At 38.9% G+C, this 26,844-nt stretch overlaps 2 protein-coding genes and 1 non-coding gene across 3 annotated transcripts; 1 reads left to right on the top strand and 2 right to left on the bottom strand.

Annotated features, from left to right (window-relative positions):
• Positions 1-11,862: 11,862 nt before the first annotated feature.
• Positions 11,863-13,070, bottom strand: LOC112005155 (uncharacterized). The gene is made up of 2 exons (XM_024037409.2): positions 12,905-13,070; positions 11,863-12,299 (listed from the first exon to the last, which is right to left on the bottom strand). The coding sequence occupies exons 1-2, from the start codon at positions 13,068-13,070 to the stop codon at positions 11,863-11,865; spliced, it is 603 nt and encodes a 200-aa protein (XP_023893177.2).
• Positions 13,071-15,259: 2,189 nt separating this feature from the next.
• Positions 15,260-21,602, top strand: LOC111990640 (helicase-like transcription factor CHR28). The gene is made up of 8 exons (XM_065780924.1): positions 15,260-15,525; positions 17,716-17,781; positions 17,889-18,096; positions 18,182-18,798; positions 20,132-20,203; positions 20,319-20,396; positions 20,496-21,470; positions 21,564-21,602. Exons 3-8 carry the CDS (start codon positions 17,958-17,960, stop codon positions 21,600-21,602), a joined length of 1,920 nt encoding a protein of 639 aa, XP_065636996.1. The 5' UTR covers positions 15,260-15,525; positions 17,716-17,781; positions 17,889-17,957.
• Positions 21,603-23,956: 2,354 nt separating this feature from the next.
• On the bottom strand, positions 23,957-24,843 carry LOC112012558 (uncharacterized). The gene is made up of 2 exons (XR_010631912.1): positions 24,764-24,843; positions 23,957-24,674 (listed from the first exon to the last, which is right to left on the bottom strand). It is a non-coding gene; the product is annotated as an uncharacterized LOC112012558 (transcript).
• Between the last annotated feature and the right edge of the window lie 2,001 nt (positions 24,844-26,844).

Genomic DNA, 26,844 nt, shown 5'->3' with positions numbered 1-26,844 from the left:
AATAATTCTAAAATAGGAAAGGTAGACTGAATTTCATTGATTTATGATTTCTCTATCACAAATACACATATACTGAAGAATTAAGCCTCAACTGACTCAGTACTATAACTATAATTGTTGGAAAATTTTGCTACAGTAATAACTAACTCCACTTAATACGATGACCAATAACCATTGAGCACATGGTCCATTAATTTTATATATCTTCACTTATGGAAACAGCACCATAAAGGAAGGAATCCAATGCTTATTGTGTTGTTTTCGATACAGCATCGTTTCCCTTGTCACTTAATAGCACGACATCGTTTTGATTGATTTGGTGCTGCTTTGCTAACATATAAACGTTGTCGTTTGAGTCATCTATCTTTTTTGTTTTTAGAGAATCTGAGTACTGAATATTGTTAACTAATTGCATATGTATTACAGAACATAATTATATACATTGAATTTTTTTTTTAGAATCCATAATTATAGAGGTATATAGGGTGAGCTAATTATAAATATGTAATTTTTTTTTTTTATAGATATTATTGGATTCGAAATTAGTGAGATATGTTTTATGATGATAGTTGTTTATCACCAAACCAAAGACATTAGTAAGTTTCCTTTCTGTAGAGACCAAACCAAATTTGTTATTTGACAGTAAAAAACCATTACAAACATTGTTAAATGTATCCCATATAATGAGTAAAACTTATACCCCTATCTATCTCTCTCTCTCTCTCTCTCTCTCTCTCTCTCTCTATATATATATATATATATATACGAGACTCAAATTCCAATTTCTTATGTAGCAAATAATTTATATAGGATGGGTTATGATAATTCCACACTAGGAGATTTGAACAAGAATATTGAAATTGAAATATCAATAGAATACTGATTCAGAACACAAAACAAAGAACTTGCTTAGGAAAAAGGTGCCCAAGAACAAGCATATGAACACTCTCTAGTCCTATGCTCTTTCTTTTCACCCAAAATTTTCTACCCCCTAATCATGTATGATGTCTCCCTTTATACTCTACATTTTCTCTCTTTTCTAGAATGTGTTGTCCCTTCTAACCGGTGAGATATTTGTTCCATCAAACATTTATACCCATCTTTTCATGGTGAAGATGAACTTTTGGGGCTTAAAGCACTGTTTAGGCCAATCATTCAACAATTAATACGATTGTGCCAAGCAGGTGGAACCTAATTAATGCGAAAGTGACTGTTACCTTATCAAAAAGCTTACTTTTAGATCCTTGGAAGTTCGAGAATCACGGATCTTCCACGGATGTGCCAAGAATAATGAGATCTCTTATTATTTTTATCTGAGGAGAAGTGCTTCATGGGTCTCGATCAGTGAGTGCCAAATTATCACCCAAGATAATGACTTCAGCTCATTGGGCTTGTGATCTTTCATTTCCTCCACACACTGGGCCGACCCCTTTGCTACTAGGCCAATACTATTTTTAATTTTAAATCCTCTCTCTCTCTCTCTCTCTCTCTCTCTCTCTCTCTCTCTCTCTCTCTCTCTCTCTCTCTCTCTCTCTCTCTCTCGTTGAAATTTAGAAGAAATCCAATTAAATATCTAATTTTATTAATTTTGATGCAACTATTATTTATTTATTTATTTTTGGTGATTCTAGATAGCATTAATGAACAAAATCAATATCAAAATTTAGAGGACTATGCCTCTCACAATACAGACCCACAAAATCATAAAACAAAAGCAAACATAAGTCCATAAGCGGACTATCAAACTACATAATCCAAGATAAGAGAAGGATGGTGCAACTATTTATTACTCTACAAAAACAAATTTTATTTTATTAAATTTTGTGTGTTAAATGAGTTATTAAGTGATAAAATTATAGATTCTAAATTAATAAATCTAAAAAAAAAATACCATCATTGATTAATTTTTTTATATTATTATTAATATTAATATTAATGTAGGGTCTGATTTGGTGGCCCAGGCCCAAGAAGGGTGGGTTACGAGCCCAATGAACCCAAGACAATGAATTTGTAGAGAGTGGGTGAAAGAGCTGGGCTAGTTGCGAATTAAACAGTGATTGGTTATAATGTTTAAGGATTCATTGACACAAGATCATGCTCATCTTTCCTGACAAATGTGTGTCCGAAGAGATATGTTATTGAATGAAAGATGATTACAACTCTTGGAGCTATAGTAAAATTATCTCCTCCTTCTCTCCACTATTTTTCTGATCCCTATTATCAGAGACATCTTCTGCTTATATAGCACCCTCTCCCATCATCTTCATCGTCCACTTGTTCTTCATCTAAGCATCCACTTCAGTGCATGTCCCATCAGGTATTTTCTTTACCCCTCCGTGAGTGGTAGTAGCTGAGATTACACTGTTTAGGGGTTTTCTCCACATTAAGGCGGCCAGAAAAGCAGCTGCAGTGCATTTAATGCGGTGGTGGCAGCTTTTCCTTGAGATATTTTCTCGTTCTAATCATCCCCAGACATGCCCAGAGCTTATCTTTGTTGTTGGGATTGCCAGAGAGTCCATTCAGACCTTCCATTCGTTGGCTAGGTCAAGACTATTTGCGTCCGAGGAGTATAACCTCTTCGGACAAAAGGAGACTTCTTCGGATGCTACTCTTCCTACACTTTTGGGTTGGTTGCGTTCAGATGAATTCTACCTCGACCCGCTATTACTCTTCGGACGTACAATACTCTTCAAGACAGGGCTCCCAGCCCAATAGGTATGTCTGGGCTTTTACCCCCCACAATAGCCCCTCAAAATCCTAATTTTTCCCTCACATCTGAAGAGAAAATGTGGGATTTTGACTTGTCACGAGGTGAGAAATTTGTGGAGAGACAAATATTTGAACTGGCACGCGTGTAGGCCTAGATAGAAGCACTTCATTATTACCAGTGTTTGTTTTCGTATTTCCAAGGCGCTGCATTAATTACTCCAGGCGGCGCCTTGTCCTTTGTATCCAACGGTGGGCTGTTAATCCAACGGGCGTGGTTCTTCCCCGGGATTTGAGCGAAATAACTCCTGCCTCTTCATTTGACCCCGTATAAAATCTCAGGAGAAGGCACTTCTTCTTCACTTTGCAAACTATTAGACTTCCCAGGAAGAACAAGCACACGACTTCACCACACTCTTTCAGTCATTAATCCCAATCTTTTCCAGAGCCTTTGAGGATCCTTGTACGAGTTCGAAGATCACTCTCCAGTTCAGTTCCTGTAAGTTTTCATCTTTTCGATCCTTCAATTTTCTCTTCGTCCAGTTGCCTCGACTTTTGAACAATCATCCCCTGGTCGCTACGCTCAGTGCTTCCACCTTTCCGTTTAAGCGTGATGGGCAACCTCCAATATCTGGTGGATAGTCTTGCCCGGTTGGAGGAATTTAAGGCCACCTATCGCATACCCCCAAATGTGGGTGTGAGGTATTGCCTTCCAGATAAAATACTAACGGATCGGAGAATGGGTGATGTCGTAATCCCCGTTATTGCTTTCTTAGAAGGAGGGATAACCATCCCCATGGGCCCCTATCACCACTAATTACCTTCGAAACCATAGGCTTAGTCCCGACCAGTGTGCGCCCAACATGTTTAGGATCTTAGGGGCAGTTGAGGATCTTGACCGACATCTAGGATTGGGGCTCACCTGGCTGGATGTGGTATACATGTACAAGTGTCACAGCTAACAAGGGGTGGGATATTATTTAAAATCCCGATCCGATATTATTAGGCTTGTCTCCTGTCTTCCTAAATCCAACAAGGCGATGAAGGACGACTATGTGATCGTCTCGGGCATATGGCATGACGGTCATCACTGTTCGACCACGTTAGGAGAGCCAGGTAGGACATGCTAGACTTAGGTTCACTAACAGTAGGATTAGGGTCTTCGACTTGTAGCAATTTTTAATTTTCTTTGTACTACTATTTTCAAATCTCTGACTAAATTCTGCTCTAATTTTTAACAAATAGAGACCAAGTTACTCCTCGGCTGACTCTTACGAACACTGCTGCCCTCAACTACCTATTAAGATCGGAGATTTTCGTAAGCGAGGATGGGCAGCTCAGATCGATTCCGCTTATCCTTGGGTATACAGCGAAACCAAAGGACTATCAGCCGATCGGCAACGTGATAACGTAGGGGGATTATCGTCTGAACCACATAGATGTTGCCCGGAAAGGTTTCTTGGCACCATACGACCTCGCCCCTGTTCCCTATCCAAACCCCCAAGGTGTACTCCCACTCGCCTAGCCGATCCAGCAAATTCCCCTTGAACCAGCGGCAGTAGGTGTAAGGGTTGGTTCCTCTACCTCGTCGCTAGAGGAGCAGATAGATAAATTTGCGTTCGGGGGAGAAGCTTTAGGAGGGAACGAGTAATAGAGCTCTCGGACGCCGAGGAAGAAGGTGACAGGCAGTGCAGTATTCATCCTGTCTTGATAACTGCCCTTCTCGAAGACTCTTCGGACGACGATATGGTGCATTTAAAAAGTCTGATGAAAAATAGGGGCAAAAAGGCAGAGACTAAAGGGATTGGAACGTCCTAACCAGCTGCGAACCTTCCACAGCTACCCCCTCAGATTCCTCTAGATCTTGGCACCAAGCAAGTGCTAGATCCGAAAAAGAAGAGACTTATCGTTGACACTAAGGAGAGGGAGGTGGCCCCTCCAAGAGGAACCAAGTAGGAAAAGGTGACGAAAGGTCACCGGGACAAGAGGGCCTCTTCTACTGAGAGTTGAGAAGATGTCCATGTGGCCAAGGTGCGCCGAGGGCCCCGCACCTGGTCCCCCAGGTTGGAGTTAGATGGCGCCCCTATCCCTTGGGACACCTCCCTCAGAAACTACGATGGGGGGAGGGCAGGTGTTGTTGCTGAGGCTCTAGAGCAGCCTTTTCTTCTCCCAAAGGATATGGATTCGTATCAGCGCTTCAACCAGTACGAGCTCTTCTTGTCCCTCAAGAGGGATATTGCCATGGTGAGTGAACTGATCCTCTTAGTTCAGGTACTGTTTTTTTATTTTACCTCCTGTCTTTACTCTATGTTGAAAATTCTTGTCATGCAGGTTACCCAGCAGATATATGTGGCCGAGGAGTGGAACAAGAAAGCCTACCTCGAAGCCCAGGTTGCAGCTCAATCTCAATCGGAGGCAGAAAGATCTCTGGGCAGCCTTAAGGAAAATTATTCTCTGCTCTCTGATGACCAACCAGAGGAACAACCTCGACGCTGGACTCAAAAATGCTGAGGCTCAGGCCGAAGATTAGCGTAAAAGGTTGCACATGGTAGAGATCAACTTGGCAACTAAGAGGGAGCTGGTGAAGGGTCTCAAGGCCGAATTTCAAAAGGCTAAGGACAGCGCCCGAGTAGCCGAGCAGAATGCTCGACTGGCCCAGGAGGCAGTGGAGGCTGAGAGGAAGGCAGCTTACCAGCTGGGGGTGGATGAGACCGGGACCCAGCTTACAGAGCAATTTGCCTCAGTTGGTCGAGACTACTACGACATAACTTGGCAAAAGGCGTTGGATGCTGTTGGAATCCACCCTGAATCTGACCTAGGAGTGTATACTATGATCCTGAAATCCGAGAGCTCTCAGGGTCTAATCCCCCTCCTTCTACACAGCTCCTTGAGGCTTCGGAGCAGTCCCTAATCGGCCAACTCCCACCAGCCAGCCACGAGGTTTCCAAGGAATCTGGTCGGGCCGATGATCCGAACAAGCATATTGAGGCTCCCTAGGACAAGGGCAAAGTTTTGGCAGAGAAGAATAAGACCCTCCCAGAATCCAAGAACCAAGCTGCTGATCCCTCGGTCTCTCAGAAGAAGGCCTAGAAATTTAGGGATTTCTATTTTGTACTTATGATGTTTTCTTCTATTATGCAAAGATTTTGTAAACTTTTTTTTTCTCTTTAATTAATGAAACTTTTTTGCTTTTATTTCTTGTGTCTCCGTTATATTTCTTATGACTTGTTATTGTTGCAAATGACTGTCCCTTTTAATTGAGGTAACAATATAGCTAAACTCATCCATCATATCATGTAGATGACGTAAGTAGTTAAAATTGGTACTAAGAAGAACAGTTAGTATAAGGCTTACCAACAAGCCACGAATGAGTTTAAGTATTAACACTTAGAGAAATTGTAACGGAGTGTTAACTAACTCAAATCATCTGGTCCGAGGACTATAGGCATGAATGAGTTTAAGTTTAAACACTTAGAAAAATTGTAACAGAGTGTTAACTAACCTAAATCATCTGGTCCGAGGACTACAGACACGAATGAGTTTAAGTTTAAACACTTAAAAAAAACGGAGTGTTAACTAACCCAAATCATCTGGTCCGAAGACTACAGGCATGAATGAGTTTAAGTTTAAATACTTAAAAAAATTGTAACGGAGTGTTAACTAACCCAAATCATCTGGTCCGAGGACTACAGGCATGAATGAGTTTAAGTTTAAATACTTAAAAAAATTATAACGGAGTGTTAACTAACCCAAATCATCTGATCCGAGGACTACAGACATGAATGAATTTAAGTTTAAACACTTAGAAATTGTAACGGAGTGTTAACTAACCCAAATCCTCTGGTCCGAGAACTACAGGCATGAATGAGTTTAAGTTTAAACACTTAGAGAAATTGTAACGGAGTGTTAACTAACCCAAATCATCTGGTCCGAGGACTACAGGCATGAATGAATTTAAGTTTAAACACTTAGAAAAATTGTAACGGAGTGTTAACTAACTCAAATCATCTGGTCCGAGGACTACAGGCATGAATGAATTTAATTTTAAACACTTAGAAATTGTAACGGAGTGTTAACTAACCCAAATCATCTGGTCCGAGGACTACAGGCATGAATGAGTTTAAGTTTAAACACTTATAAAAATTGTAACGGAGTGTTAACTAACCCAAATCATTTGGTCCGAGGACTACAGGTATGAATGAGTTTAAGTTTAAACACTTAAAGAAATTGTAACGGAGTGTTGACTAACCCAAATCATCTGGTCCGAGGACTACAGGCATGAATGAGTTTAAGTTTAAACACTTAGAAAAATTGTAACGGAGTGTTAACTAACCCAAATCATCTGGTCCGAGGACTACAGGCATGAATGAATTTAATTTTAAACACTTAGAAATTGTAAGGAGTGTTAACTAACCCAAATCATCTGGTCCGAGGACTACAGGCATGAATGAGTTTAAGTTTAAACACTTAGAAAAATTGTAACGGAGTGTTAACTAACCCAAATCATCTGGTCCGAGGACTACAGGCATGACTGAGTTTAAGTTTAAACACTTAGAAATTGTAACAGAGTGTTAACTAACCCAAATCATCTAGTCCGAGGACTACAGGTATGAATGAGTTTAAGTTTAAACACTTAAAGAAATTGTAACGGAGTGTTGACTAACCCAAATCATCTGGTCCGAGGACTACAGGCATGAATGAGTTTAAGTTTAAATACTTAGAAAAATTGTAACGGAGTGTTAACTAACCCAAATCATCTGGTCCGAAGACTACAGGCATGAATGAATTTAATTTTAAACACTTAGAAATTGTAAGGAGTGTTAACTAACCCAAATCATCTGGTCCGAGGACTACAGGCATGAATGAGTTTAAGTTTAAACACTTAGAAAAATTGTAACGGAGTGTTAACTAACCCAAATCATCTGGTCCGAGGACTACAGGCATGACTGAGTTTAAGTTTAAACACTTAGAAATTGTAACGGAGTGTTAACTAACCCAAATCATCTGGTCCGAGGACTACAGGTATGAATGAGTTTAAGTTTAAACACTTAAAGAAATTGTAACGGAGTGTTGACCAACCCAAATCATCTGGTCCGAGGACTACAGGCATGAATGAGTTTAAGTTTAAACACTTAGAGAAATTGTAACGGAGTGTTAACTAATCCAAATCATCTGGTCCGAGGACTACAGGCATGAATGAGTTTAAGTTTAAACACTTAGAAATTGTAACGGGGTGTTAACTAACCTAAATCATCTGGTCCGAGGACTGCAGGTATGAATGAGTTTAAGTTTAACCACTCAGAGAAATTGTAACGGAGTGTTAACTAACCCAAATCATCTGGTCCGAGGACTACAGGTATGAATGAGTTTAAGTTTAAACACTTAAAGAAATTGTAACGGAGTGTTAACCAACCCAAATCATCTGGTTTGAGGACTACAAGCATGAATGAGTTTAAGTTTAAACACTTAGAAATTGTAACGGAGTGTTAACTAACCCAAATCATTTAGTCCGAGGACTACAGGTATGAATAAGTTTAAGTTTAAACACTTAGAGAAATTGTAAGGGAGTGTTAACTAACCCAAATCATCTGGTCCGAGAACTACACGCATGAATGAGTTTAAGTTTAAACATTTAGAAATTGTAACGGAGTGTTAACTAACCCAAATCATCTGATCCGAGGACTACAGGCATGAATGAGTTTAAGTTTAAACACTTAAAAGAAAAATGCGCTTCAAATAACGAGTCAGCATGCTGATTAAAGGAAAAGCCCGATTAATAATAGTACATTTTGAGGTTGTTTACATTCCAAGGGTGGAGTATCACATGACTATCTAGATCTTCAAGGAAATACACTATTATGCTAGCCCCTAAAGTAATACGATATGACCCTTCCCAATTAGGCTCTAATTTTCCCCAAGCTGGGTTCTTTGCAGTGCCAACAACTTTCCTCAGTACTAAATCACCAGGTTCCAAAGGCCTTGGCCTTACGTTGGCGTCGTAGCCCTGCCTGAGCTTTTGTTGATAATGTGCCAGACTAACCATTGCATTTTCCCTTTTTTCCTCAACTAGGTCCAAACTCTTCTCTAACTGCTCATTGTTGTCGATCAGATTGAACGAAGTGGTTCTCAAAGTCGGGAACCCATTCTCCAAAGGTATAACAGTTTCAGCCCCATAGGTCATTGAAAAAGGGGTTTCTCCGGTAGATCTATGAGGTGTAGTTCTGTAGGCCCAAAGTACATGCGGCAATTCTTCCACCCATTTACCCTTTGCGTCGTCCAATCTCTTCTTTAGGCCATTTACAATGACCTTGTTGACGGCTTCTGCTTGGCCATTACCCTGGGGATAAGCTGGGGTGGAACATTTGTTCGTGATTCCCAATTCGCTATAATAACTCCTGAAAGCTTTACTATCGAACTGCAGACCATTGTCCGAGATGAGAGTATGAGGAATCCCGAAACGAGTGACGATGTTCTTCCACATGAACTTTTGTACGTCTACGTCTCGGATGTTGGCAAGAGCTTCCGCTTCGACCCATTTGGTAAAGTAGTCAGTGCCGACCAGCAGGTATTTCTTGTTTCCCGCGGCCTTGGGAAATGGCCCCACGATATCCAAACCCCATTGAGTGAACGGCCACGGGCTGGATAGTGGGTTGAGGGTTCCACCTAGTTAGTGTATATTCAGCGCAAATCATTGACATTGATCGCACTTCTTCACATATTCTTGGGCTTCTCTTTGCATGTTTGGCCACCAATAACCTTGTGTAAGGGCTCGATGAGCCAAAGATCTACTCCCAGTGTGACTCCCACAAATCCCTTTATGCAGCTCTTCCAGTAGCAATTCAACGGCTTCAGGATGGATGTATAGTAGGTATGGTCCTGTATAGGATCGTTTGTACAGTCTCTAGTCCTCAGATAGCCAGAACCTGGTTGCTTTCCTTCGGACTTTATCAGCCTCCCTTTTTTCTTTGGGCAAAATATCACACTGCAAGAAGTTAATGATAGGATCCATCCAACTAGGCTCGGCCCTGATCTGGTGAACCTGCACTGCCTCTGTCCCTGCTTCCGTAGGCTCCTGCAGGTCCTCGACGAGGATGACTCTCGATAGACTTTGCGCCGAGGAGGTGGCAAGTGTGGCTAGGGAATTGGCATGTGCATTACCATTTCTGGGGATGTGCAGCAAATTAAAGAAGCCAAACCCCGACTGCAAGCGCTTAACTCGGCTCAGGTATCGCTGCATTCTCTCATCTTTCGCTTTGAATTCACCTTGCACTTGACCTACATCCAGTCTCGAGTCCGAGAACGCTTCCAATGATTTTCCTCCCATTCTCTGAACCATGGCCATTCCTGTCAGCAGGGCTTCGTATTCAGCTTCGTTATTCGTAGCTGTGAAGTTCAGTCTTAGCGATTTTTCGATAACTATCTTCTCTGGAGATATTAATACTAGCCCTACACCAGAATCCTTTTGGTTTGCTGCGCCATCTACGTACATTTCCCAATGAGAGGGACTTTGTTGAGAGATCATGCTAACTGATTTTTCATCCATGTCCGACGTTGGTATCGTTTCTTCTAAATGGGGTTCTGTGAACTCGGCCACTAAATCCGCAAGGATTTGGCCTTTGACCAACGTGCGGGGTATGTACTTAATATCGAAAGCCCCTAAGATTGTACCCATTTAGCAATCTGTCTGGTGTAGTTAGCGCTTCGGAGTATAGCCTTAAGTGGGAGTTGAGTGAGGACGATGACCGTATGGGCCTGGAAATAGTGAGGTAGCTTTCGTGTACCAAGCACTACTGCTAGGATGGCCTTCTCCAGTGGCAGGTAACGGATCTCAACTTCATGCAGTGATTTACTTACGTAATAGACTGGTCTTTGTACACCGTAGTCTGGTCGGATCAGTACGAAGCTCACAGTATAGGGAGCCACCGTAATGTAAGCAAACAAAACTTCGTCCGGCTCAGGGCTGGACATAATTGGTGGCCGAGCTAGATAGTCCTTGAGTTGCTGAAAGGCCACACCACATTCTTCAGTCCACTCGAATCCCTTCCACTTGTTGAGCAAAGAGAAGAAGGGCCGACAACTGTCTGCCGACCGAAAGATAAATCGGTTCAAGGCAGCAGTCATTCTAGTCAGTTTCTGGACTTCTTTGGGATTCCGAGGAGCTCGTAAATTGTTGATTATCTTTATCTGGTCGGGGTTAACCTCAATACCCCTATGGGTCACCATGTATCCTAAAAACTTGCCAGACCCCACGCCAAATGAGCACTTGGAAGCATTTAGGCGCATCTTGTACTCCCTGAGGACTTCAAAGGTACTTTCAAGGTCCTTTACATGCTCAGCAACAATCTTGCTTTTCACCACCATGTCGTCAATGTAAATCTCGATGTTTCTACCGAGTTGCGGCTCAAACATCCTCGTCATCATCCTCTGATAGGTAGATCCTGCGTTCTTTAGGCCAAATGGCATTACCTTATAGTGGTAGTTACCAATAGGAGTGACGAAAGCGGTCTTTTCCTGGTCGTCCAGGGCCAAGGGTATCTGGTGGTAGCCTTGGAAGGCATCCAAGAAGCTCATCCGAGGATGGCCGACAGTGGCATCCACTAGCTGATCGATCTTTGGCATAGGGAATGGATTTTTAGGGCAAGCCTTGTTTAAATCGGTGAAGTCCACGCACACTCGCCATTTCCCATTCTTTTTCTTCACTACCACAGTATTCGCTAGCCACTCAGGGTAGAAAACTTCCTTAATGGCTCCCGCTTGTTTGAGCTTCGCTACTTCTTCCCTTACTGCCTCAGCGTGTTCCTTGGATGGGCGTCGAGGAGGCTGCTTCTTAGGGGTTACTAGTGAGTTGACTCTTAGATGGTGACAAATGAATTTCGGGTCCACCCCTGGGGCTTCATAGGTGTCCCAGGCAAATACGTCAAGGTTTTTCTTGAGGAACTCTACTAACTCTTCCCTTTCCGGAAGGGGCAGCTCGGATCCGACTTGAAAGAATTTTTTCGGATTGTCTTCGATGGTGACTTTTGTCAAATCCTCGCACCTAGCTCATTCGTCTGGATTCTCGGCAGGCAATTCCCGAGACTTCAATTGCTATAAACCCTTTTCGGCCCTGGACGAGGACTCGGCTTCTGGTTCATGTTGAATGGCAGCCACTAAGCACTAGCGGGCTGTGGACTGATCCCCTCGGATCTCATAAACTTGTCCTTCGGATGGGTATTTGACTTTCTGATGCAAAGTAGAGGAAACAGCCCCTAGTGCATGAAGCCAAGGTCTGGCTACGATTGCCGTATAAGGCGAATACACATTCACAACTACAAAATCCACCTCCACCACTTCAGAACCGGTTTGCACAGGTAGGCATATCTGGCCTTTCGGGGTGACAACTTTTCTTTCGAAACTCACGAGGGGAGAGTTGTATGGCGTTAAGTCCTGAGGTTTTAGGCCTAGCCCCTTGTAGAGATCGGGGTACATTATCTCCACGGCACTGCCCTGGTCCACCATCACCCTCTTCACGTCGTATCCCCCAATTCTGAGGGTAATTACTAAGGCATCGTCATGGGGTTGGATGGTCCCCATCTTATCCTCATCCGAGAACCCTATAACCAGTTAAGCTGCCACTTTAGCTCTCTTCGGATCTTGGCAAGGATCTGTTGTGGATGAACGGGCAACTGACATCACCTTCGATGGCAAGGATCCTGTTCTTCCTGGTGCGGCAAAGATGACATTAATAGTTCTTAACGGCGGCTTGGATAGGTCGTTTCTTCGGGATTCTGAGCTTGTCTGACTTTCTCGGCCACTAAAGTGGTGCAGAAGGTGTTTTAATTTACCATCCCGGACCAGTTGGTCCAAGTGGTCCCACAAGCTCCTGCAATCCTCCGTGGTATGTCCATGGTCCTGATGATACTGGCAGAAGAGATTATGATTGCGCCTTTCGGGTTCCCCACCATCTTATTCGGCCATCGGAATAATGGTTCACCCTTAATTTTTTCTAGAATTTGGTGTACTGGCTCTTTGAATACAGTGTTGACTGTTTGAGGGTTTGTTGATCCCGTCGCAGAAAAATCCCTCTGCGGTTTACTGCCGCTGAGTCGATCCGACCTGAAATCCCTTCTTTCTTGGGGGATAACCTTTTCCTTGCCCTTCCCCTATTGCTGATCTTCCTCAACTCTTTTATACTTTTCGATACGGTCCATCAACTAACGCATACTAGTGACTGGCTTGCCAGACAAAGATGTCCTTAAGTCGTGGTCAGTGGGGAGGCCGAGCTTGAACGTGTCGAGGGCCATCGCATCAAAGTTGCCCTCCATATCGTTAAACATCTCCCAGTACCTGTCCGAATACGCCTTCAGAGTCTCACCCTCTTGCATGCTCAAGGATAGCAGAGAGGACAAGGGCCTGGACACTCTTCAGCAGGTGACAAAACGCGAACCAAAGGCTTGAGTGAGCTCCTTGAAGGAGCTGATGGAGTCTTCCTTCATGCTGTCAAACCACCTCATTGCAACTGGTTCGAGACTGGAGGGGAAGACCTTGCACATCAAAGCTTCGTTTCTGGAGTAGACTGCCATTCGTTGATTAAAATGACTGACATGTTCTACTGGGTCCGTTTTACCATTATAGATGGTGAACGCAGGCTGGTTAAAACACCGGGGGAGTCTCGTTTCTTCAATCCTGCGTGTGAAGGGCGATCTAGAGATTTGGTTCAAGGCCTTGCTCATGGCATCGTTCCCTACACCTCCACGTGGTGGGCTCAGAGGTTGCTTCTCATGACGACGCTCCTCTTGGTAGGAAAAGGACTCACTGACTGGCGTTCGCGATCTTTGTTGGTAAGTGGGATCCTGTTGGTCGTCGGACTCCTCATCATAATATGAAGGAACCCGTTTCCGTTTTGCATGATGCAACTCTCTTTTTAACTTTTCAACCTCCAGCTGCAAATCCCGGTTCTTCTGTGCATGGGATACATAACTCCCATCATGTGACTGGCTTTGCCTAGTGTGCACGGTGTGCGCACTGCCCTCACGATCCTGTCTCTGCTCCAAATTAAGGAAAGGGTCCGCATGCTGGGATGCCCTAGACTCTGCCCGTTGTTGGTTTCGTTTAGTCATCCTCAACTGTTGTTTTCACCCCTGCACAAGCTCTTTCCACAGACGGCGCCAATTGTAGGGTCTGATTTGGTGGCCCAGGCCCAAGAAGGGTGGGTTACGAGCCCAATGAACCCAAGACAATGAATTTGTAGAGAGTTGGCAAAAGAGTTGGGCTAGTTGCGAATTAAACAGTGATTGGTTATAATGTTTAAGGATTCATTGACACAAGATCATGCTCATCTTTCCTGACAAATGTGTGTCCGAAGAGATATGTTATTGAATGAAAGATGATTACAACTCTGGGAGCTACAGTAAAATTATCTCCTCCTTCTCTCCACTATTTTTCCGATCCCTATTATCAGAGACCTCTTCTGCTTATATAGCACCCTCTCCCATCATCTTTATCGTCCATTTGTTCTTCATCTAAGCATCCACTTAAGTGCATGTCCCATCAGGTATTCTTTTTACCCCTCCGTGAGTGGTAGTAGCTGAGATTACACTGTACAGGGGTCTTCTCCATATTAATGCGGTCAGAAAAGTAGCTGCAGTGCATTTAATGCGGTAGTGGCAGCTTTTCCTTGAGATATTTTCTCGTTCTAATCATCCCCAGACATGCCCAGAGCTTATCTTTGTCGTTGGGATTGCCAGAGAGTCCATTCGGACCTTCCATTCGTTGGTTGGGTCAAGACTATTTGCGTCTGAGGAGTATAACCTTTTCGGACAAAAGGAGACTTCTTCGGATGCTACTCTTCCTACACTTCTGGGTTGGTTGCGTTCAGATTAATTCTACCCCGACCCGCTATTACTCTTCAGACGTACAGTACTCCTCAAGACAGGGCCTCCAGCCCAATAGGTATGTCTGGGCTTTTACCCCCCACAATTAATATTATACAAATAGCAGTTGGACAAACTAAAATTGAGAATTTCATGGATAACAATTTCAATAATTTTTTTTTTCTTTCATTTGTTTCAAATAAACCTATATTTATTTTAATAGTAGTTATTTTATATTTTAAAATATACAAACATTAAATAAAATTTTACTACTCATTTAACTATATGCTTATTTGTAAATGTATTTCAAGTATAGACTCGATGTTACAGCTAGTTTTTGTATCAGAGTTAATTGTAGCCGTTGGGCAAAACTCTATAAAATATGCTAGGCATTGTACATTACGTCCAATGAGTTGTAGCTCGAACAAGGAAACTCAAGCAAAACAAGAATTACTTGGGTTGGACTCAATTATGATTATCTGGGTCTAAAATTAAATTGCGTCGTTTTTTTAGGCCCAATTTCAATTGTGACTATCCATGAGAGAATATGGGAATCATGCAGTGGCAGAATGGCACCATTTGACTCCAGACCAACCAAACCAAACTGCTAACCTTAAAAGTCTTGAAATAAAGTAAGTTGTAACTTGTTGTCGATTGGCAAAAAAAAAAAAAAGAAAAAAGAAAAAGAGGGAGAAAAAAAGTCATCGTTTAAATAAATAAATAAATAAATATTCGGCTTTTCGAATATATTATGGTATTTATTTATGAATAAACCCTTTAAACTTTGATTTAATTATTTTTTGGTAACCTCAGAATTGAATTATAGGAGATCTATCCTCCTCCTTCCTTAGTTCTTCTTCCTTTCCTTGTTTCAAACGCTACCGTTGAGTGACTCTGATTCGCTGACTCTGCAAACCCTATGAGCAGTTGACAAGGCCAAATGAGGATCGGCTATTTCAATTTACAGGTAGGGTTTTCACTCTCCTCTTTCACTTCCTTCAATTTTCAATTACTACTTAATCACTTCAAGTTTCTCTTTTTATCTCTGCCTTTTTATACAATTACACTCTTTATCACTTGGTAATAGCTAAATGTCCGTCTCAAAGTTTTAAAATTTTTGAATTTTTTCTTGTGGGTTTTTGTTTTTTTCTTCTGGGTTTCGCTGTAATCTTGTGTAGAGCTAGAATGATGATCCTTAGCACTCTTTCTTAAGCCCTTGGTTGCTTTGTCTACGAAATTTGCTGCCCTTTTTAGGGGAGGTTAAATTTGATTTGTATTTTCCAATTTTTCGTTGACTAAGATGGTGCCACTTTCTTGAATGTATAAGAGCTCGCTTGCAACTTTGTGGTGATTATTGTGTTTGGATGTGTGTGCTTGATTACTCAATTTTATTACCAACAAATATTAACTACCCATCATGATGCGGAATATGATGTCTATGAAACTTGGGGGATTCGAGTTTTTCAAGTAGAATATGGTTGGGTTCACGAGAATGGGTCTCCAATTGTTAGCAGTTAAGTCCGTTAAATGGCAATAACCAGCTGAATCCTTTGTTAATCTATGCATAGTAGTGTATTGTCTAACTTGTGGTTTGGATCATAATTTAGGTTGCATGCTCAGTAATGTATTGACGAGTGTTGGTGAAAGTGTGAGGTGCACTTTGCAAAGGCCTCATAGAGCCTAGGTGTAAATTGCAAGCATGTGTTTGATGAGTAACGTAGTATTATTAGTGATCGAAAAAAACTTTATGTTCCCGATAATGAACATAAAGTGACAAAAAGTACAGATAACTCAAAATAAAAATCTAAGAGAAACTTGAAACTCTAAAATAGATGAACAATGTTTGAAACCCCAAATCAGAGATCAATCAAACCGGGTACGAGCAAACAAATCTTTCGATTGATACAAGGTGCTGTCCCTATCTTCAAAAGTATGACTCTGCTCCTTCCAAACAAACCACATCAAACAAGCTGGCACCATGTTCCAAATATCCATACTCTATTTGCCAAACCAATTTCTCCAGCTAAATAGCAAAAAAGCAACATTCCCTCGCAAGACCCTCTGAATCCCAAACATCTAAAAAAAAAATCTACCCATGAAGCATAAGCAACATCACAATGGATTAAAAGATGTTCCATTGTTCCCCCATTACTTTGGCACAAAGAACACCAATTTACCAAATTCCAAGCGTGTGCTTGATTGAAGCAAAAGACGTATTTTTGAAAAATACTGTACAATAATTTCTAATAAAAGGATCTATAATATGAAATATAAGAAAGTTTAAGAAATAAAAAGATTAATATATTTGGCATATTAACTCAAATGGCTACTTCAATTTCTTAAAAAATTCTCTGTAGTTAATTTGAAAGAAAAGTATTAATGAATAATATGACAATCAAGTGATTAACTAATCATATAAAATTTAAACATAGTAGATGAGTTGGAAATGATGCTGTGTGGTCCTGTAGATTTTTTTAATTTTATTTTGGGGCTCTTCTCTTAGAACTTATTATGTTGAATCATTGATAAGTAATGAGAAATTGGCTTATGTGTACTGTATCACACCATAGCATTGGTTTTTATGTAACAAATCAGGGGTACATATCAATTATATTAAGATCTAGCTATTTATTTTAGTAAGTTATATATCTTTTTAAACACAAAATAAAAAGGGCAGAAGTGCACTTTTGAAAATGCACTTTGTATTATCTGTTTAAAATGCTTAAGCTGTGGAGCTTTGAGCTTCATAGTTTAAGTGCACTTTTACGAACAGCGGTTCTTTTTGCATACGCAGTATTGATTGTTATATGAATACATGGAGTTTATAACCACTTTTTGTGATTAGGCATTATTTAACAAGGTTCACGTTGCACCCTTTCTCTTGTGCTATGAAACCTTACCATTTGGATAGAGTGTAATGGACTTTCAGAATGAAATCTGAACCATGCATTAATATTTGTAGTTTATTTTTTATTAGATTCTTCTTGTTTGTTTCTGGGTATATTTATTTGTTCTAGAACTGGCTTGCTCATTAATCCTTTTTTATTTATTTATTTATTATTATTATTATTATTTTTTATGGAAGTGGGGGTGCGAATCGTGCAATTCATACTGATGCCCGATCATGTGGATCATCTTCATGATTTCATTTGTTCAGTGTGGAGACGCTTCTTTCTTTTAGGTGGTTGGGTTTCCAGTTGAATTTCAAGACACTGCTGAACTGGTGAGTTAAAAGATACTTTCTAATAAATTGGTAAAAGATATTGCTCTAGTTAGACTAGTTATTTATTTTGCAGTATCATGAGATGTGAGTATGCTTCTGAATTGCAGGTTGGCAAATCTTTTAATAATTTTCTTTCAAAATTGGTTGAGGAAAAGGAAAGTCACCATTAAAAGTCCATGCCCGTGATGGATTATATAGATATCAGTTCATCTGATGATGATTTGGAGAGTTGGGAAACAGACGGTAGGGGATCTGCTGATCCAAGGATTCTTCCTCAATGGGCTTCTACACATGGTCCAAATTCAAGCAGTACAAGTCAGACCAATCCTGTAAATTCTGAAAATTTTTGGGTTTCTTACTTAATTCTATATATCAATCGGTCATTTTTTTAAATTTGCAGGTTACAGTGTACAGTCTCAAAAGGTTGCTTCTCCTAAAAGAGCATATGCTTCAAATGGAAGCTCTTCAAATGTTGATACTTATTTAGTACCTGGTTCTAGTGACAATATTAGGGCCCCAAATCAGCATATTGCTGAAGTGGATGGTTCTGAGTATTCTACAGTTAATGGGAATGCGAGTGATCCTTGGGCCATTAATTCCCGAATTGCTAACCTTTCTGGTGCTGATTATGAGAAAATTTCATCTCAACAGGCTCTGAAGAGGACCCTTCCACCATCTCTCCAGCCATCTGCACCAAGTACTAGATTAAACAATTTAGTAGAGAACGTGGGCAGCAGTCAAGTTCGTGATGCTTATGGAAACTCTTACCATTCAGCAGGGCTTAGTGTATCCAACAGCAAGGGCCATCTTCGAGACCAGTTTAGCAGGGGCAAGAATGATGAGGTTATGTTGTATGAAAACAGTGGGAGTAGGATTCTACCTCCATCTCTCATGCATGGAAAAGCTATATCCTCCAACCAGTTTGCTAGTACAAGTGATCCCTTATACCGTTCCATGGTAGGTGAAGACAGGAATGCTGGAAATGATGAGAGACTGATTTATCAAGCAGCATTGGAGGTATCTGCAACTATTTACTACCGTATTATTCAGTTTTAAGTTTTATTAATACTTTTCCTGATTTTAATTTAATTGTATTTTAGGAGTTTGAAATTGTATGAGTCTAACTTGGCTTGTTAAAAAGGACATTGAAGAGTCTTGAGCTCCCTCCCTTAAGTTAATGTTCTTATGATTGATCATATACTTATATATACACATGCCCGTTCTTAAGATTGTTTTATGTCTGGGGCAATTCTTCAGGCAGAAGCCAGTGCTCTTTGTTTTTCTGTTTTATTGATCTCCCAAAATTTTTGTAATGTTTGGTGATCTTCTTAAATATTTAAATGTTTTTTGTCTTGTCTCAATGAATTTACAATTTATCAGAAACAGACAAAATGGACTGGGTCTAAAAAAATGGACTGCTATATGGCTCTGGTAGAAACTATTGCAAACAGTTTCCAACCTGAGATGTTAATACAAGGAGGAGTATTCTTTAATTTGATAACAATAATGGTTCCTTTTTATTTATTTTTTAAATATTTTCTTGGGTAATTACACACTTATCCAGTATGTCATTAACTCATGACCTCACTCTCCAACTTGTTCTTACAAGGTGAGGAGATACCATTTGAACTAGAGTTCATGGGTAAGAATGGTCCATATTTATGTTTTTAATTAACAAACTGTAAGGGTGATGAGCTTAGTTCATTTGTAGACAAGAGTGACAAGCTTAACTTTTATTAAGGACCAAGAAACATTAATGACATACTATACCCCTTGGAGTAACTTAAGAAAGAAAAGTTCAGTGTGTTTGGAATGATTTATAACAGACTGGATGTGCTGGATAGTATACTTTGTGTAGCAGACTTGAACTTAAATTATACCAATAGTGCTTCTAGAAAGTAGTAGCTCAAATTGATCACGTGCTCAATGACTGTTGGTAAAGAAACAGTACTGATTTTCTACTTTTAAGCTGCAATTTGAGATTCTTAAATAATTTTACCAGCTAAATCAATGCTTTGATACTAATGATGGTTCTACACAATTTTTCCCAAGGGCCTTTTTGTATTTCAAAATAAATTGGAACACTAAAAAATTTACTGCAACTCCATATCCTAGTGGCTAAGGGAACAGAGAGATCAGAGATTACACACCTTGTGCTTAAGACACATTTGAGTTTCTATCGTGCACCTTAAGGAAAGTGTTGTTTATACTGATTGCTAGTGCAGCATGTATGGGGTTGAAGCATAAAAGAACTGAATAGGTCCATAGGATTGGTCTTATGTTTCTGTTTGTGGAAAATGAATCAATATGTGTTTAAATGTTTAAATTTCATGGACCTTGGTTCTTGCAGGATCTGAATCAGCCTAAAGTTGAAGCTACTTTACCTGATGGTCTTTTGTCTGTTTCTCTTCTAAGACATCAGGTTTTTCTTTCTATATTTTATCATTGGTTGACCTATCAAAAAAAAATATTTTATCATTGGTTCTATTTTAGGTGTAATATGTATTGTTTTAAGCTTAAATCATTGTGTTTTACAGAAAATTGCATTGGCATGGATGGTTCAAAAGGAAACTAGAAGTTTGCATTGTTTAGGTGGAATATTAGCTGATGATCAGGTTAGATAAAAGTCTAGTTGGCCTGGCTTCTGCATGACACTACACTGGGAGATTCTTTTTGAATTTTCTACTTGGACTCATTGTACTTGTATTTTACAGGGCCTTGGTAAAACTGTTTCAATGATTGCCCTTATACAAATGCAAAGGTCTTTGCAGTCAAAATCAAAATCAGATGATCTATGTCACAAAACTGAGGCACTGAATCTGGATGAAGATGATGATAATGGCAGTGGTGGTGTGGACAAAGCCAAGGAAGCAGTGAATCTGGATGATGATGATGATGATAATGGCGTGGATAAAGTCAAGAAGTCTGAAGAATCTGATGATCTAAAAGTGAGTAGTTCTACACGGGAATTTAGGAGGCAGAGGCCAGCAGCTGGTACATTAGTTGTGTGCCCAGCGAGTGTTCTTCGACAGTGGGCCAGGGAGCTGGATGAAAAAGTTGCAGATGAAGCTAAGCTTTCTGTCCTAATTTATCATGGAGGTAATAGGACGAAGGATCCTGTTGAACTGGCAAAATATGATGTGGTTCTCACTACATATGCTATTGTAACTAATGAAGTTCCAAAGCAGCCTTTAGTTGATGATGAAGATGCCGATGAAAAAAATGGGGAAATGTATGGGTTATCCTCTGAATTTTCTAACAATAAAAAGAGGAAAAAGACATCTAATGTTAGTAAGAGGGGAAAAAAGGGTAGAAAAGGAATTGATAGTTCTTCAATTGATTATGGTAGTGGTGCACTAGCAAGAGTAGGTTGGTTTAGGGTGATACTAGATGAAGCTCAAACAATAAAAAATCACCGAACTCAAGTGGCCAGAGCATGCTGCAGCCTTCGAGCCAAAAGAAGATGGTGCTTATCTGGAACACCTATTCAAAATGCAATTGATGACTTATACAGTTACTTCAGGTTCCTAAAGTATGATCCATATGCTGTATACAAATCATTTTATAATACAATAAAGGTGCCGATATCCAGAAATTCATTACATGGCTACAAGAAGCTTCAAGCAGTTTTGAGGGCTATAATGCTGCGCCGTACAAAAGGTGAATGCTTTCTCTCTTATTTTTTGAGTGTTTTTTTTTTTGGGGGGGGGTGGGTGGGGGGGGGGGGAGGGGTGGGGGATTTAAATGTTTTGTTTCTGTATGTTTTAATTTTTAATTCACAGCTGTGGAAGTGCCACAATGTGATCCATGCTGATGTATAGACGGTTCTCTCTCTTGCTTGCTTTAATTCACTACCCATGCGTGTCTTAATTCATCTTAGATGAGGATATCTTCATTAGAAAGAAGTTTTCTCGCAGAATTAGAGAAATTTATATGGACTCAAGCCAGGGTTAGAAAACTTGCCTTCATTCAATGGTACATTAGGCAGAAAATAAACTCCTTTCAAACCTCCCCAAAAATCCCAATGAAGAGGCTGACAAATGTGTTAAAGCAAGCAGCTACTCAGTATACAATAGTGGAGAAGGATATGAGGTTTTTGTAAGAGGATATGACATTTTAGCGCCATTATTATGTGATGGTGGGTCACATAATAAATACACTTATGAGATGATTCTAATTTTCTTTGACTGATCAGGAAACTGAATATGATGCCCCCAAATTTTTTTTCATGAAAGGCACAATATTATAAAGCACATGCATGCACACATACACAGTGACACACGGGTAGGGAAGGAGGGAGAAGTAAGGGGAGTCCATTTCCCCTATTTTTGGTAGTAGGGAAGGAGGAAGAAGTAAGGAAAGGATAAAGGTACAATTTACCATTATCCCCAATTTAAATGGATTAAAGTCTAGACAAAATTGATATTTCAGACATTTTTTTTGGGGAGGAACTCTGCCTCCAATCCACCCACTTTTGGGCAGATTGAGTTTGGTGGCCACTGGAGACNAAAAGATGGAGGAAACATGTTAAGGCATGCAGAAAAATGAATATATCAAAAGCATGCAACACAAGATTCTTGTAAATTAGCCAAATACAATACAAGTAAAAGGATTTAAAAATAAAAAATAAAAAACCAAGAAATTCATTAACAGGTTGATTGAAATAAATTGATTGCTGGTTCTTGCCAAGAACTCAACAGATCATATTAAGAGCTTTCCAGATGCAGCTCTAGCACCCACAAACCAAAAATAGAAATTTGCATACTCTTCTTTTCCATATTATATGTAGCAAAGAAATACAGCAGGCCCTCAGATTATAAAATAGAAGGTAATATTAATTATAGATATTTATAACTTATAGATACAGGCCTTTGTTCTAATACTAGCCTTCAACATACAGATTTCCTTCCACAATAATTTCCTCTAACATAGATAAAAAACAACATGAAGCACGCCGTTTTATAGAAACTATCTCAAGCCAGTTGAACTCCTACAATTCCACAGTTTAACAGTTCCATCCACTCTAATAAAGTAAAGAATACATATAAAAATAATAATAATAAAAACTAAGACATTTTTAGGTTATGTACACATGTAGAAGACCTTGTAGACTATGTACATATGTAATTATAGAAGATACAACTAAACTTCAAGTGCCAAATCATACGAGCTTCATATGATCTGTTTTATTGTGCTTTCAATAACAAATGTGCTCTATAACAGATTTTTTTTTTTTTTTCTTCTTTTTTGTTTTTGAATAAGAGTATAAGACTAGAAAAACAATAGCATAACATGATCACATTTTTTAAACAAAATAAGCCAATGATATGAACTCATCCAAACACCAGCAGCTTTTTTTTTTAGCTTTTAGCTTATTTTGTTTAATGCACAGAGCTTTTAAAACCTCACTTTTTTAAGTACAAGTATATTTTAGCCTACTTTCAGCAGAAAACCTAATAAGTTGATGCCAAATAGACACTAAAGAGAATAAGTGCCTAAGCCAAAAGCCTTCTATCATACAAAAGCCTTATTTAAATTTGAAAATTAGAAATGACATATTCTGAGTTAAAAAATAATAATAATAATAATAATAATAATAAAATTAAAAATTAAAAAAAAATGAAAAAATGAAAAAAAAAATCATATAAAATTAGGGATACATAATTCTTTTTTACTCTACTTTTGCTTAAAGTTTTAACAACAAATGAGGTAAAACTATTAATATGACCATAGAACATAAGTTGGACAAGGCCTAGGCTATGGCAAATGGTGGGTAGGGGAAGGGCGTAGGTCACTGGTCAAAACTCTTAACAATTGGAGATAAGGATGCACAGCAAGAATAAATTTCCAGCCAAATGAACATGTTACACTTCCAAGATGTTAAGCATGTATGATCACACACGAAGAAGATGTGCACACACTTGCACAACGATGTAAATAACGAAGGAAACCACATACAAGAGAACTGTTTGGGGAAAAATATTATAATACTTACGATAAATATCATAAAGACCACCAATAAGAAAACAATGAAGAACGGACAGATGAAGTAAGCAAATGTAACAAAACTATGTTTCATAGATAGGTTCTAGAAACAATTGGGAACCGTTCACATAAAACTACACATCACAATTTACAAGACGCAAAAAATATTACCAAATTCAACACAACCATCAAACAAGTAATCCAAAAATCTTCAGATCCAATTAGCCGAATTGGAAGTAAAGTACACCACACACAGTAATAAAACAGCACTAATCATAATTCTTTTACATGATTCTGTTCAAATAGTTACCAATACACAAAAATAACAAACAACAACCAAGTCTTAGTTCAAAAATTTTGGAGTGAGCTATTAATCCTCAATAAACTAGTCAGGTTCGGCCACGTATTCTTTTCCACCATTCTATTAGATCTGAAGTCATGCTCTCTGTTACTTCCTTATTTGAAAGGAAGATAACATATCTTACTCACAATAAAACCATGATACTAAAATGTCAAAAAAGATAATGAATAACTAACCTTGTCCCAGGATCAACCTGCCTCAACAAGGTATTATTAGGCACAACAACCTCAGAAACAGGGGTCTTCATGGCTTTGTCCTGATCCTCCAAACACTCACTCCTTGCCAAGAATGCAACAATGTCAAGAGAATTAAGAATACCCACAAACCTCTGCTGCCTCATCTCCCCATTCTCAAACACACCAACATGCTGTGATGATCTCCTCTTCCACACAGGTATTCCACCTTCAGTAGACTCTCCAATAGCACATATGGCAGATTCCACCGTCTCGGTCTCCAGAAACTCCACCATCTCTGGCTTCCCCACCGTCAGATCCCCCACCACATGGTACAGAAACACCGATGCCATTCTCAATAAGTCCTTGTTTGGCTGCCAAGAAAAAAAGCAAAGAAAATGTTGAATAAGATAGAGAGTGAAATCAAATAATTTTTTTTTCAAAAAACAAAAAGTTATTTTACCTGAAATCACTCTGTTTTGGATAATGGGCAGTTACAAGAAATCCCCTTTAGCAGATTTTTTTTTTTTTTTTTACTACGCCCTTCCCCTACCCACCATTTGCCATAGCCTAGGCCTTGTCCAACTTATGTTCTATGGTCATATTAATAGTTTTACCTCATTTGTTGTTAAAACTTTAAGCAAAAGTAGAGTAAAAAAGAATTATGTATCCCTAATTTTATATGATTTTTTTTTTCATTTTTTCATTTTTTTTTAATTTTTAATTTTATTATTATTATTATTATTATTATTATTTTTTAACTCAGAATATGTCATTTCTAATTTTCAAATTTAAATAAGGCTTTTGTATGATAGAAGGCTTTTGGCTTAGGCACTTATTCTCTTTAGTGTCTATTTGGCATCAACTTATTAGGTTTTCTGCTGAAAGTAGGCTAAAATATACTTGTACTTAAAAAAGTGAGGTTTTAAAAGCTCTGTGCATTAAACAAAATAAGCTAAAAGCTAAAAAAAAAAGCTGCTGGTGTTTGGATGAGTTCATATCATTGGCTTATTTTGTTTAAAAAATGTGATCATGTTATGCTATTGTTTTTCTAGTCTTATACTCTTATTCAAAAACAAAAAAGAAGAAAAAAAAAAAAAAATCTGTTATAGAGCACATTTGTTATTGAAAGCACAATAAAACAGATCATATGAAGCTCGTATGATTTGGCACTTGAAGTTTAGTTGTATCTTCTATAATTACATATGTACATAGTCTACAAGGTCTTCTACATGTGTACATAACCTAAAAATGTCTTAGTTTTTATTATTATTATTTTTATATGTATTCTTTACTTTATTAGAGTGGATGGAACTGTTAAACTGTGGAATTGTAGGAGTTCAACTGGCTTGAGATAGTTTCTATAAAACGGCGTGCTTCATGTTGTTTTTTATCTATGTTAGAGGAAATTATTGTGGAAGGAAATCTGTATGTTGAAGGCTAGTATTAGAACAAAGGCCTGTATCTATAAGTTATAAATATCTATAATTAATATTACCTTCTATTTTATAATCTGAGGGCCTGCTGTATTTCTTTGCTACATATAATATGGAAAAGAAGAGTATGCAAATTTCTATTTTTGGTTTGTGGGTGCTAGAGCTGCATCTGGAAAGCTCTTAATATGATCTGTTGAGTTCTTGGCAAGAACCAGCAATCAATTTATTTCAATCAACCTGTTAATGAATTTCTTGGTTTTTTATTTTTTATTTTTAAATCCTTTTACTTGTATTGTATTTGGCTAATTTACAAGAATCTTGTGTTGCATGCTTTTGATATATTCATTTTTCTGCATGCCTTAACATGTTTCCTCCATCTTTTGTCTCTATCAGCTTGTAAATTGTGAACAAATGTTCACCATGTGATCTGCCCATGTGATCTACAGTCTCTCTCTTTAGAATCTTGACAGTTACTATTTGAATAATATACAAGTGAATTAAATTTCAGATCTGATTTGTTTTGAGGGTTTGAAAGATCAAGTTACCATTTTATAGGAACTAAAGAATTACTCATTAAACTATGCTCTCATGATGAGATTTTTCTAGTTTAAGCTTGTCCTTGAATGTAAGTGTAATTATGTGGATTGCAGCAATGATAGAGACCTTATTTGTTGCTATACGGAGATACAATTTATTTAACTTCATATAACTGGAATTACAGTGAGCAATCTATGTTGGATTAGCTTTGATGCATATTAGGCATTGTGTGCTTCAAATGGCCCTTTGAAAAAATGGTAGACAGAATAACATTGCAGTACTAAAAAAACAAGAGAACAATAATGTGATAACTGATAATAAAATATAATTTTCTGCCCTTTTATTTATTTTTTGGAGAAGTTGGAGATTTAAGTTGATTAGATGATACTTGATCCAGCCTGAAATATTTTATTTGTCCATGTAGCAGAAAACAAAGCTGCAATTCTTGCAATTTTTGTTTGAAACAGAGATGAACCCAGCCTTATAACGTTAGAGGCAATTACATGGATATTAATTTGTGCTCCCCCCACCCACCCGCTCCCCTTTCCAAAAGAAACTCTCCCCAGTATAT

This window comes from Quercus suber, unplaced genomic scaffold, assembly GCF_002906115.3.
Source record: "Quercus suber isolate HL8 unplaced genomic scaffold, Cork oak 2.0 scaffold_251, whole genome shotgun sequence".
NCBI classification, from domain to species: domain Eukaryota; kingdom Viridiplantae; phylum Streptophyta; class Magnoliopsida; order Fagales; family Fagaceae; genus Quercus; species Quercus suber.
This window is presented reverse-complemented; position numbering and strand designations above follow the sequence as displayed.

Coding starts and splice junctions, on each gene's coding strand:
- LOC112005155 (XM_024037409.2), bottom strand. CDS start 13,070: ATGCAAGAGGGTGAGACTCTGAAGGCGTATTCGGACAGGTACTGGGAG. Junction 12,300..12,904: donor CAAGCCAGTCACTAGTATGC/GTTAGTTGATGG, acceptor AACTGGTTATAG/GGTTCTCGGATGAGGATAAG.
- LOC111990640 (XM_065780924.1), top strand. CDS start 17,958: ATGCCCGTGATGGATTATATAGATATCAGTTCATCTGATGATGATTTG. Junction 20,204..20,318: donor TTTCTCTTCTAAGACATCAG/GTTTTTCTTTCT, acceptor TGTGTTTTACAG/AAAATTGCATTGGCATGGAT. Junction 20,397..20,495: donor GAATATTAGCTGATGATCAG/GTTAGATAAAAG, acceptor TGTATTTTACAG/GGCCTTGGTAAAACTGTTTC.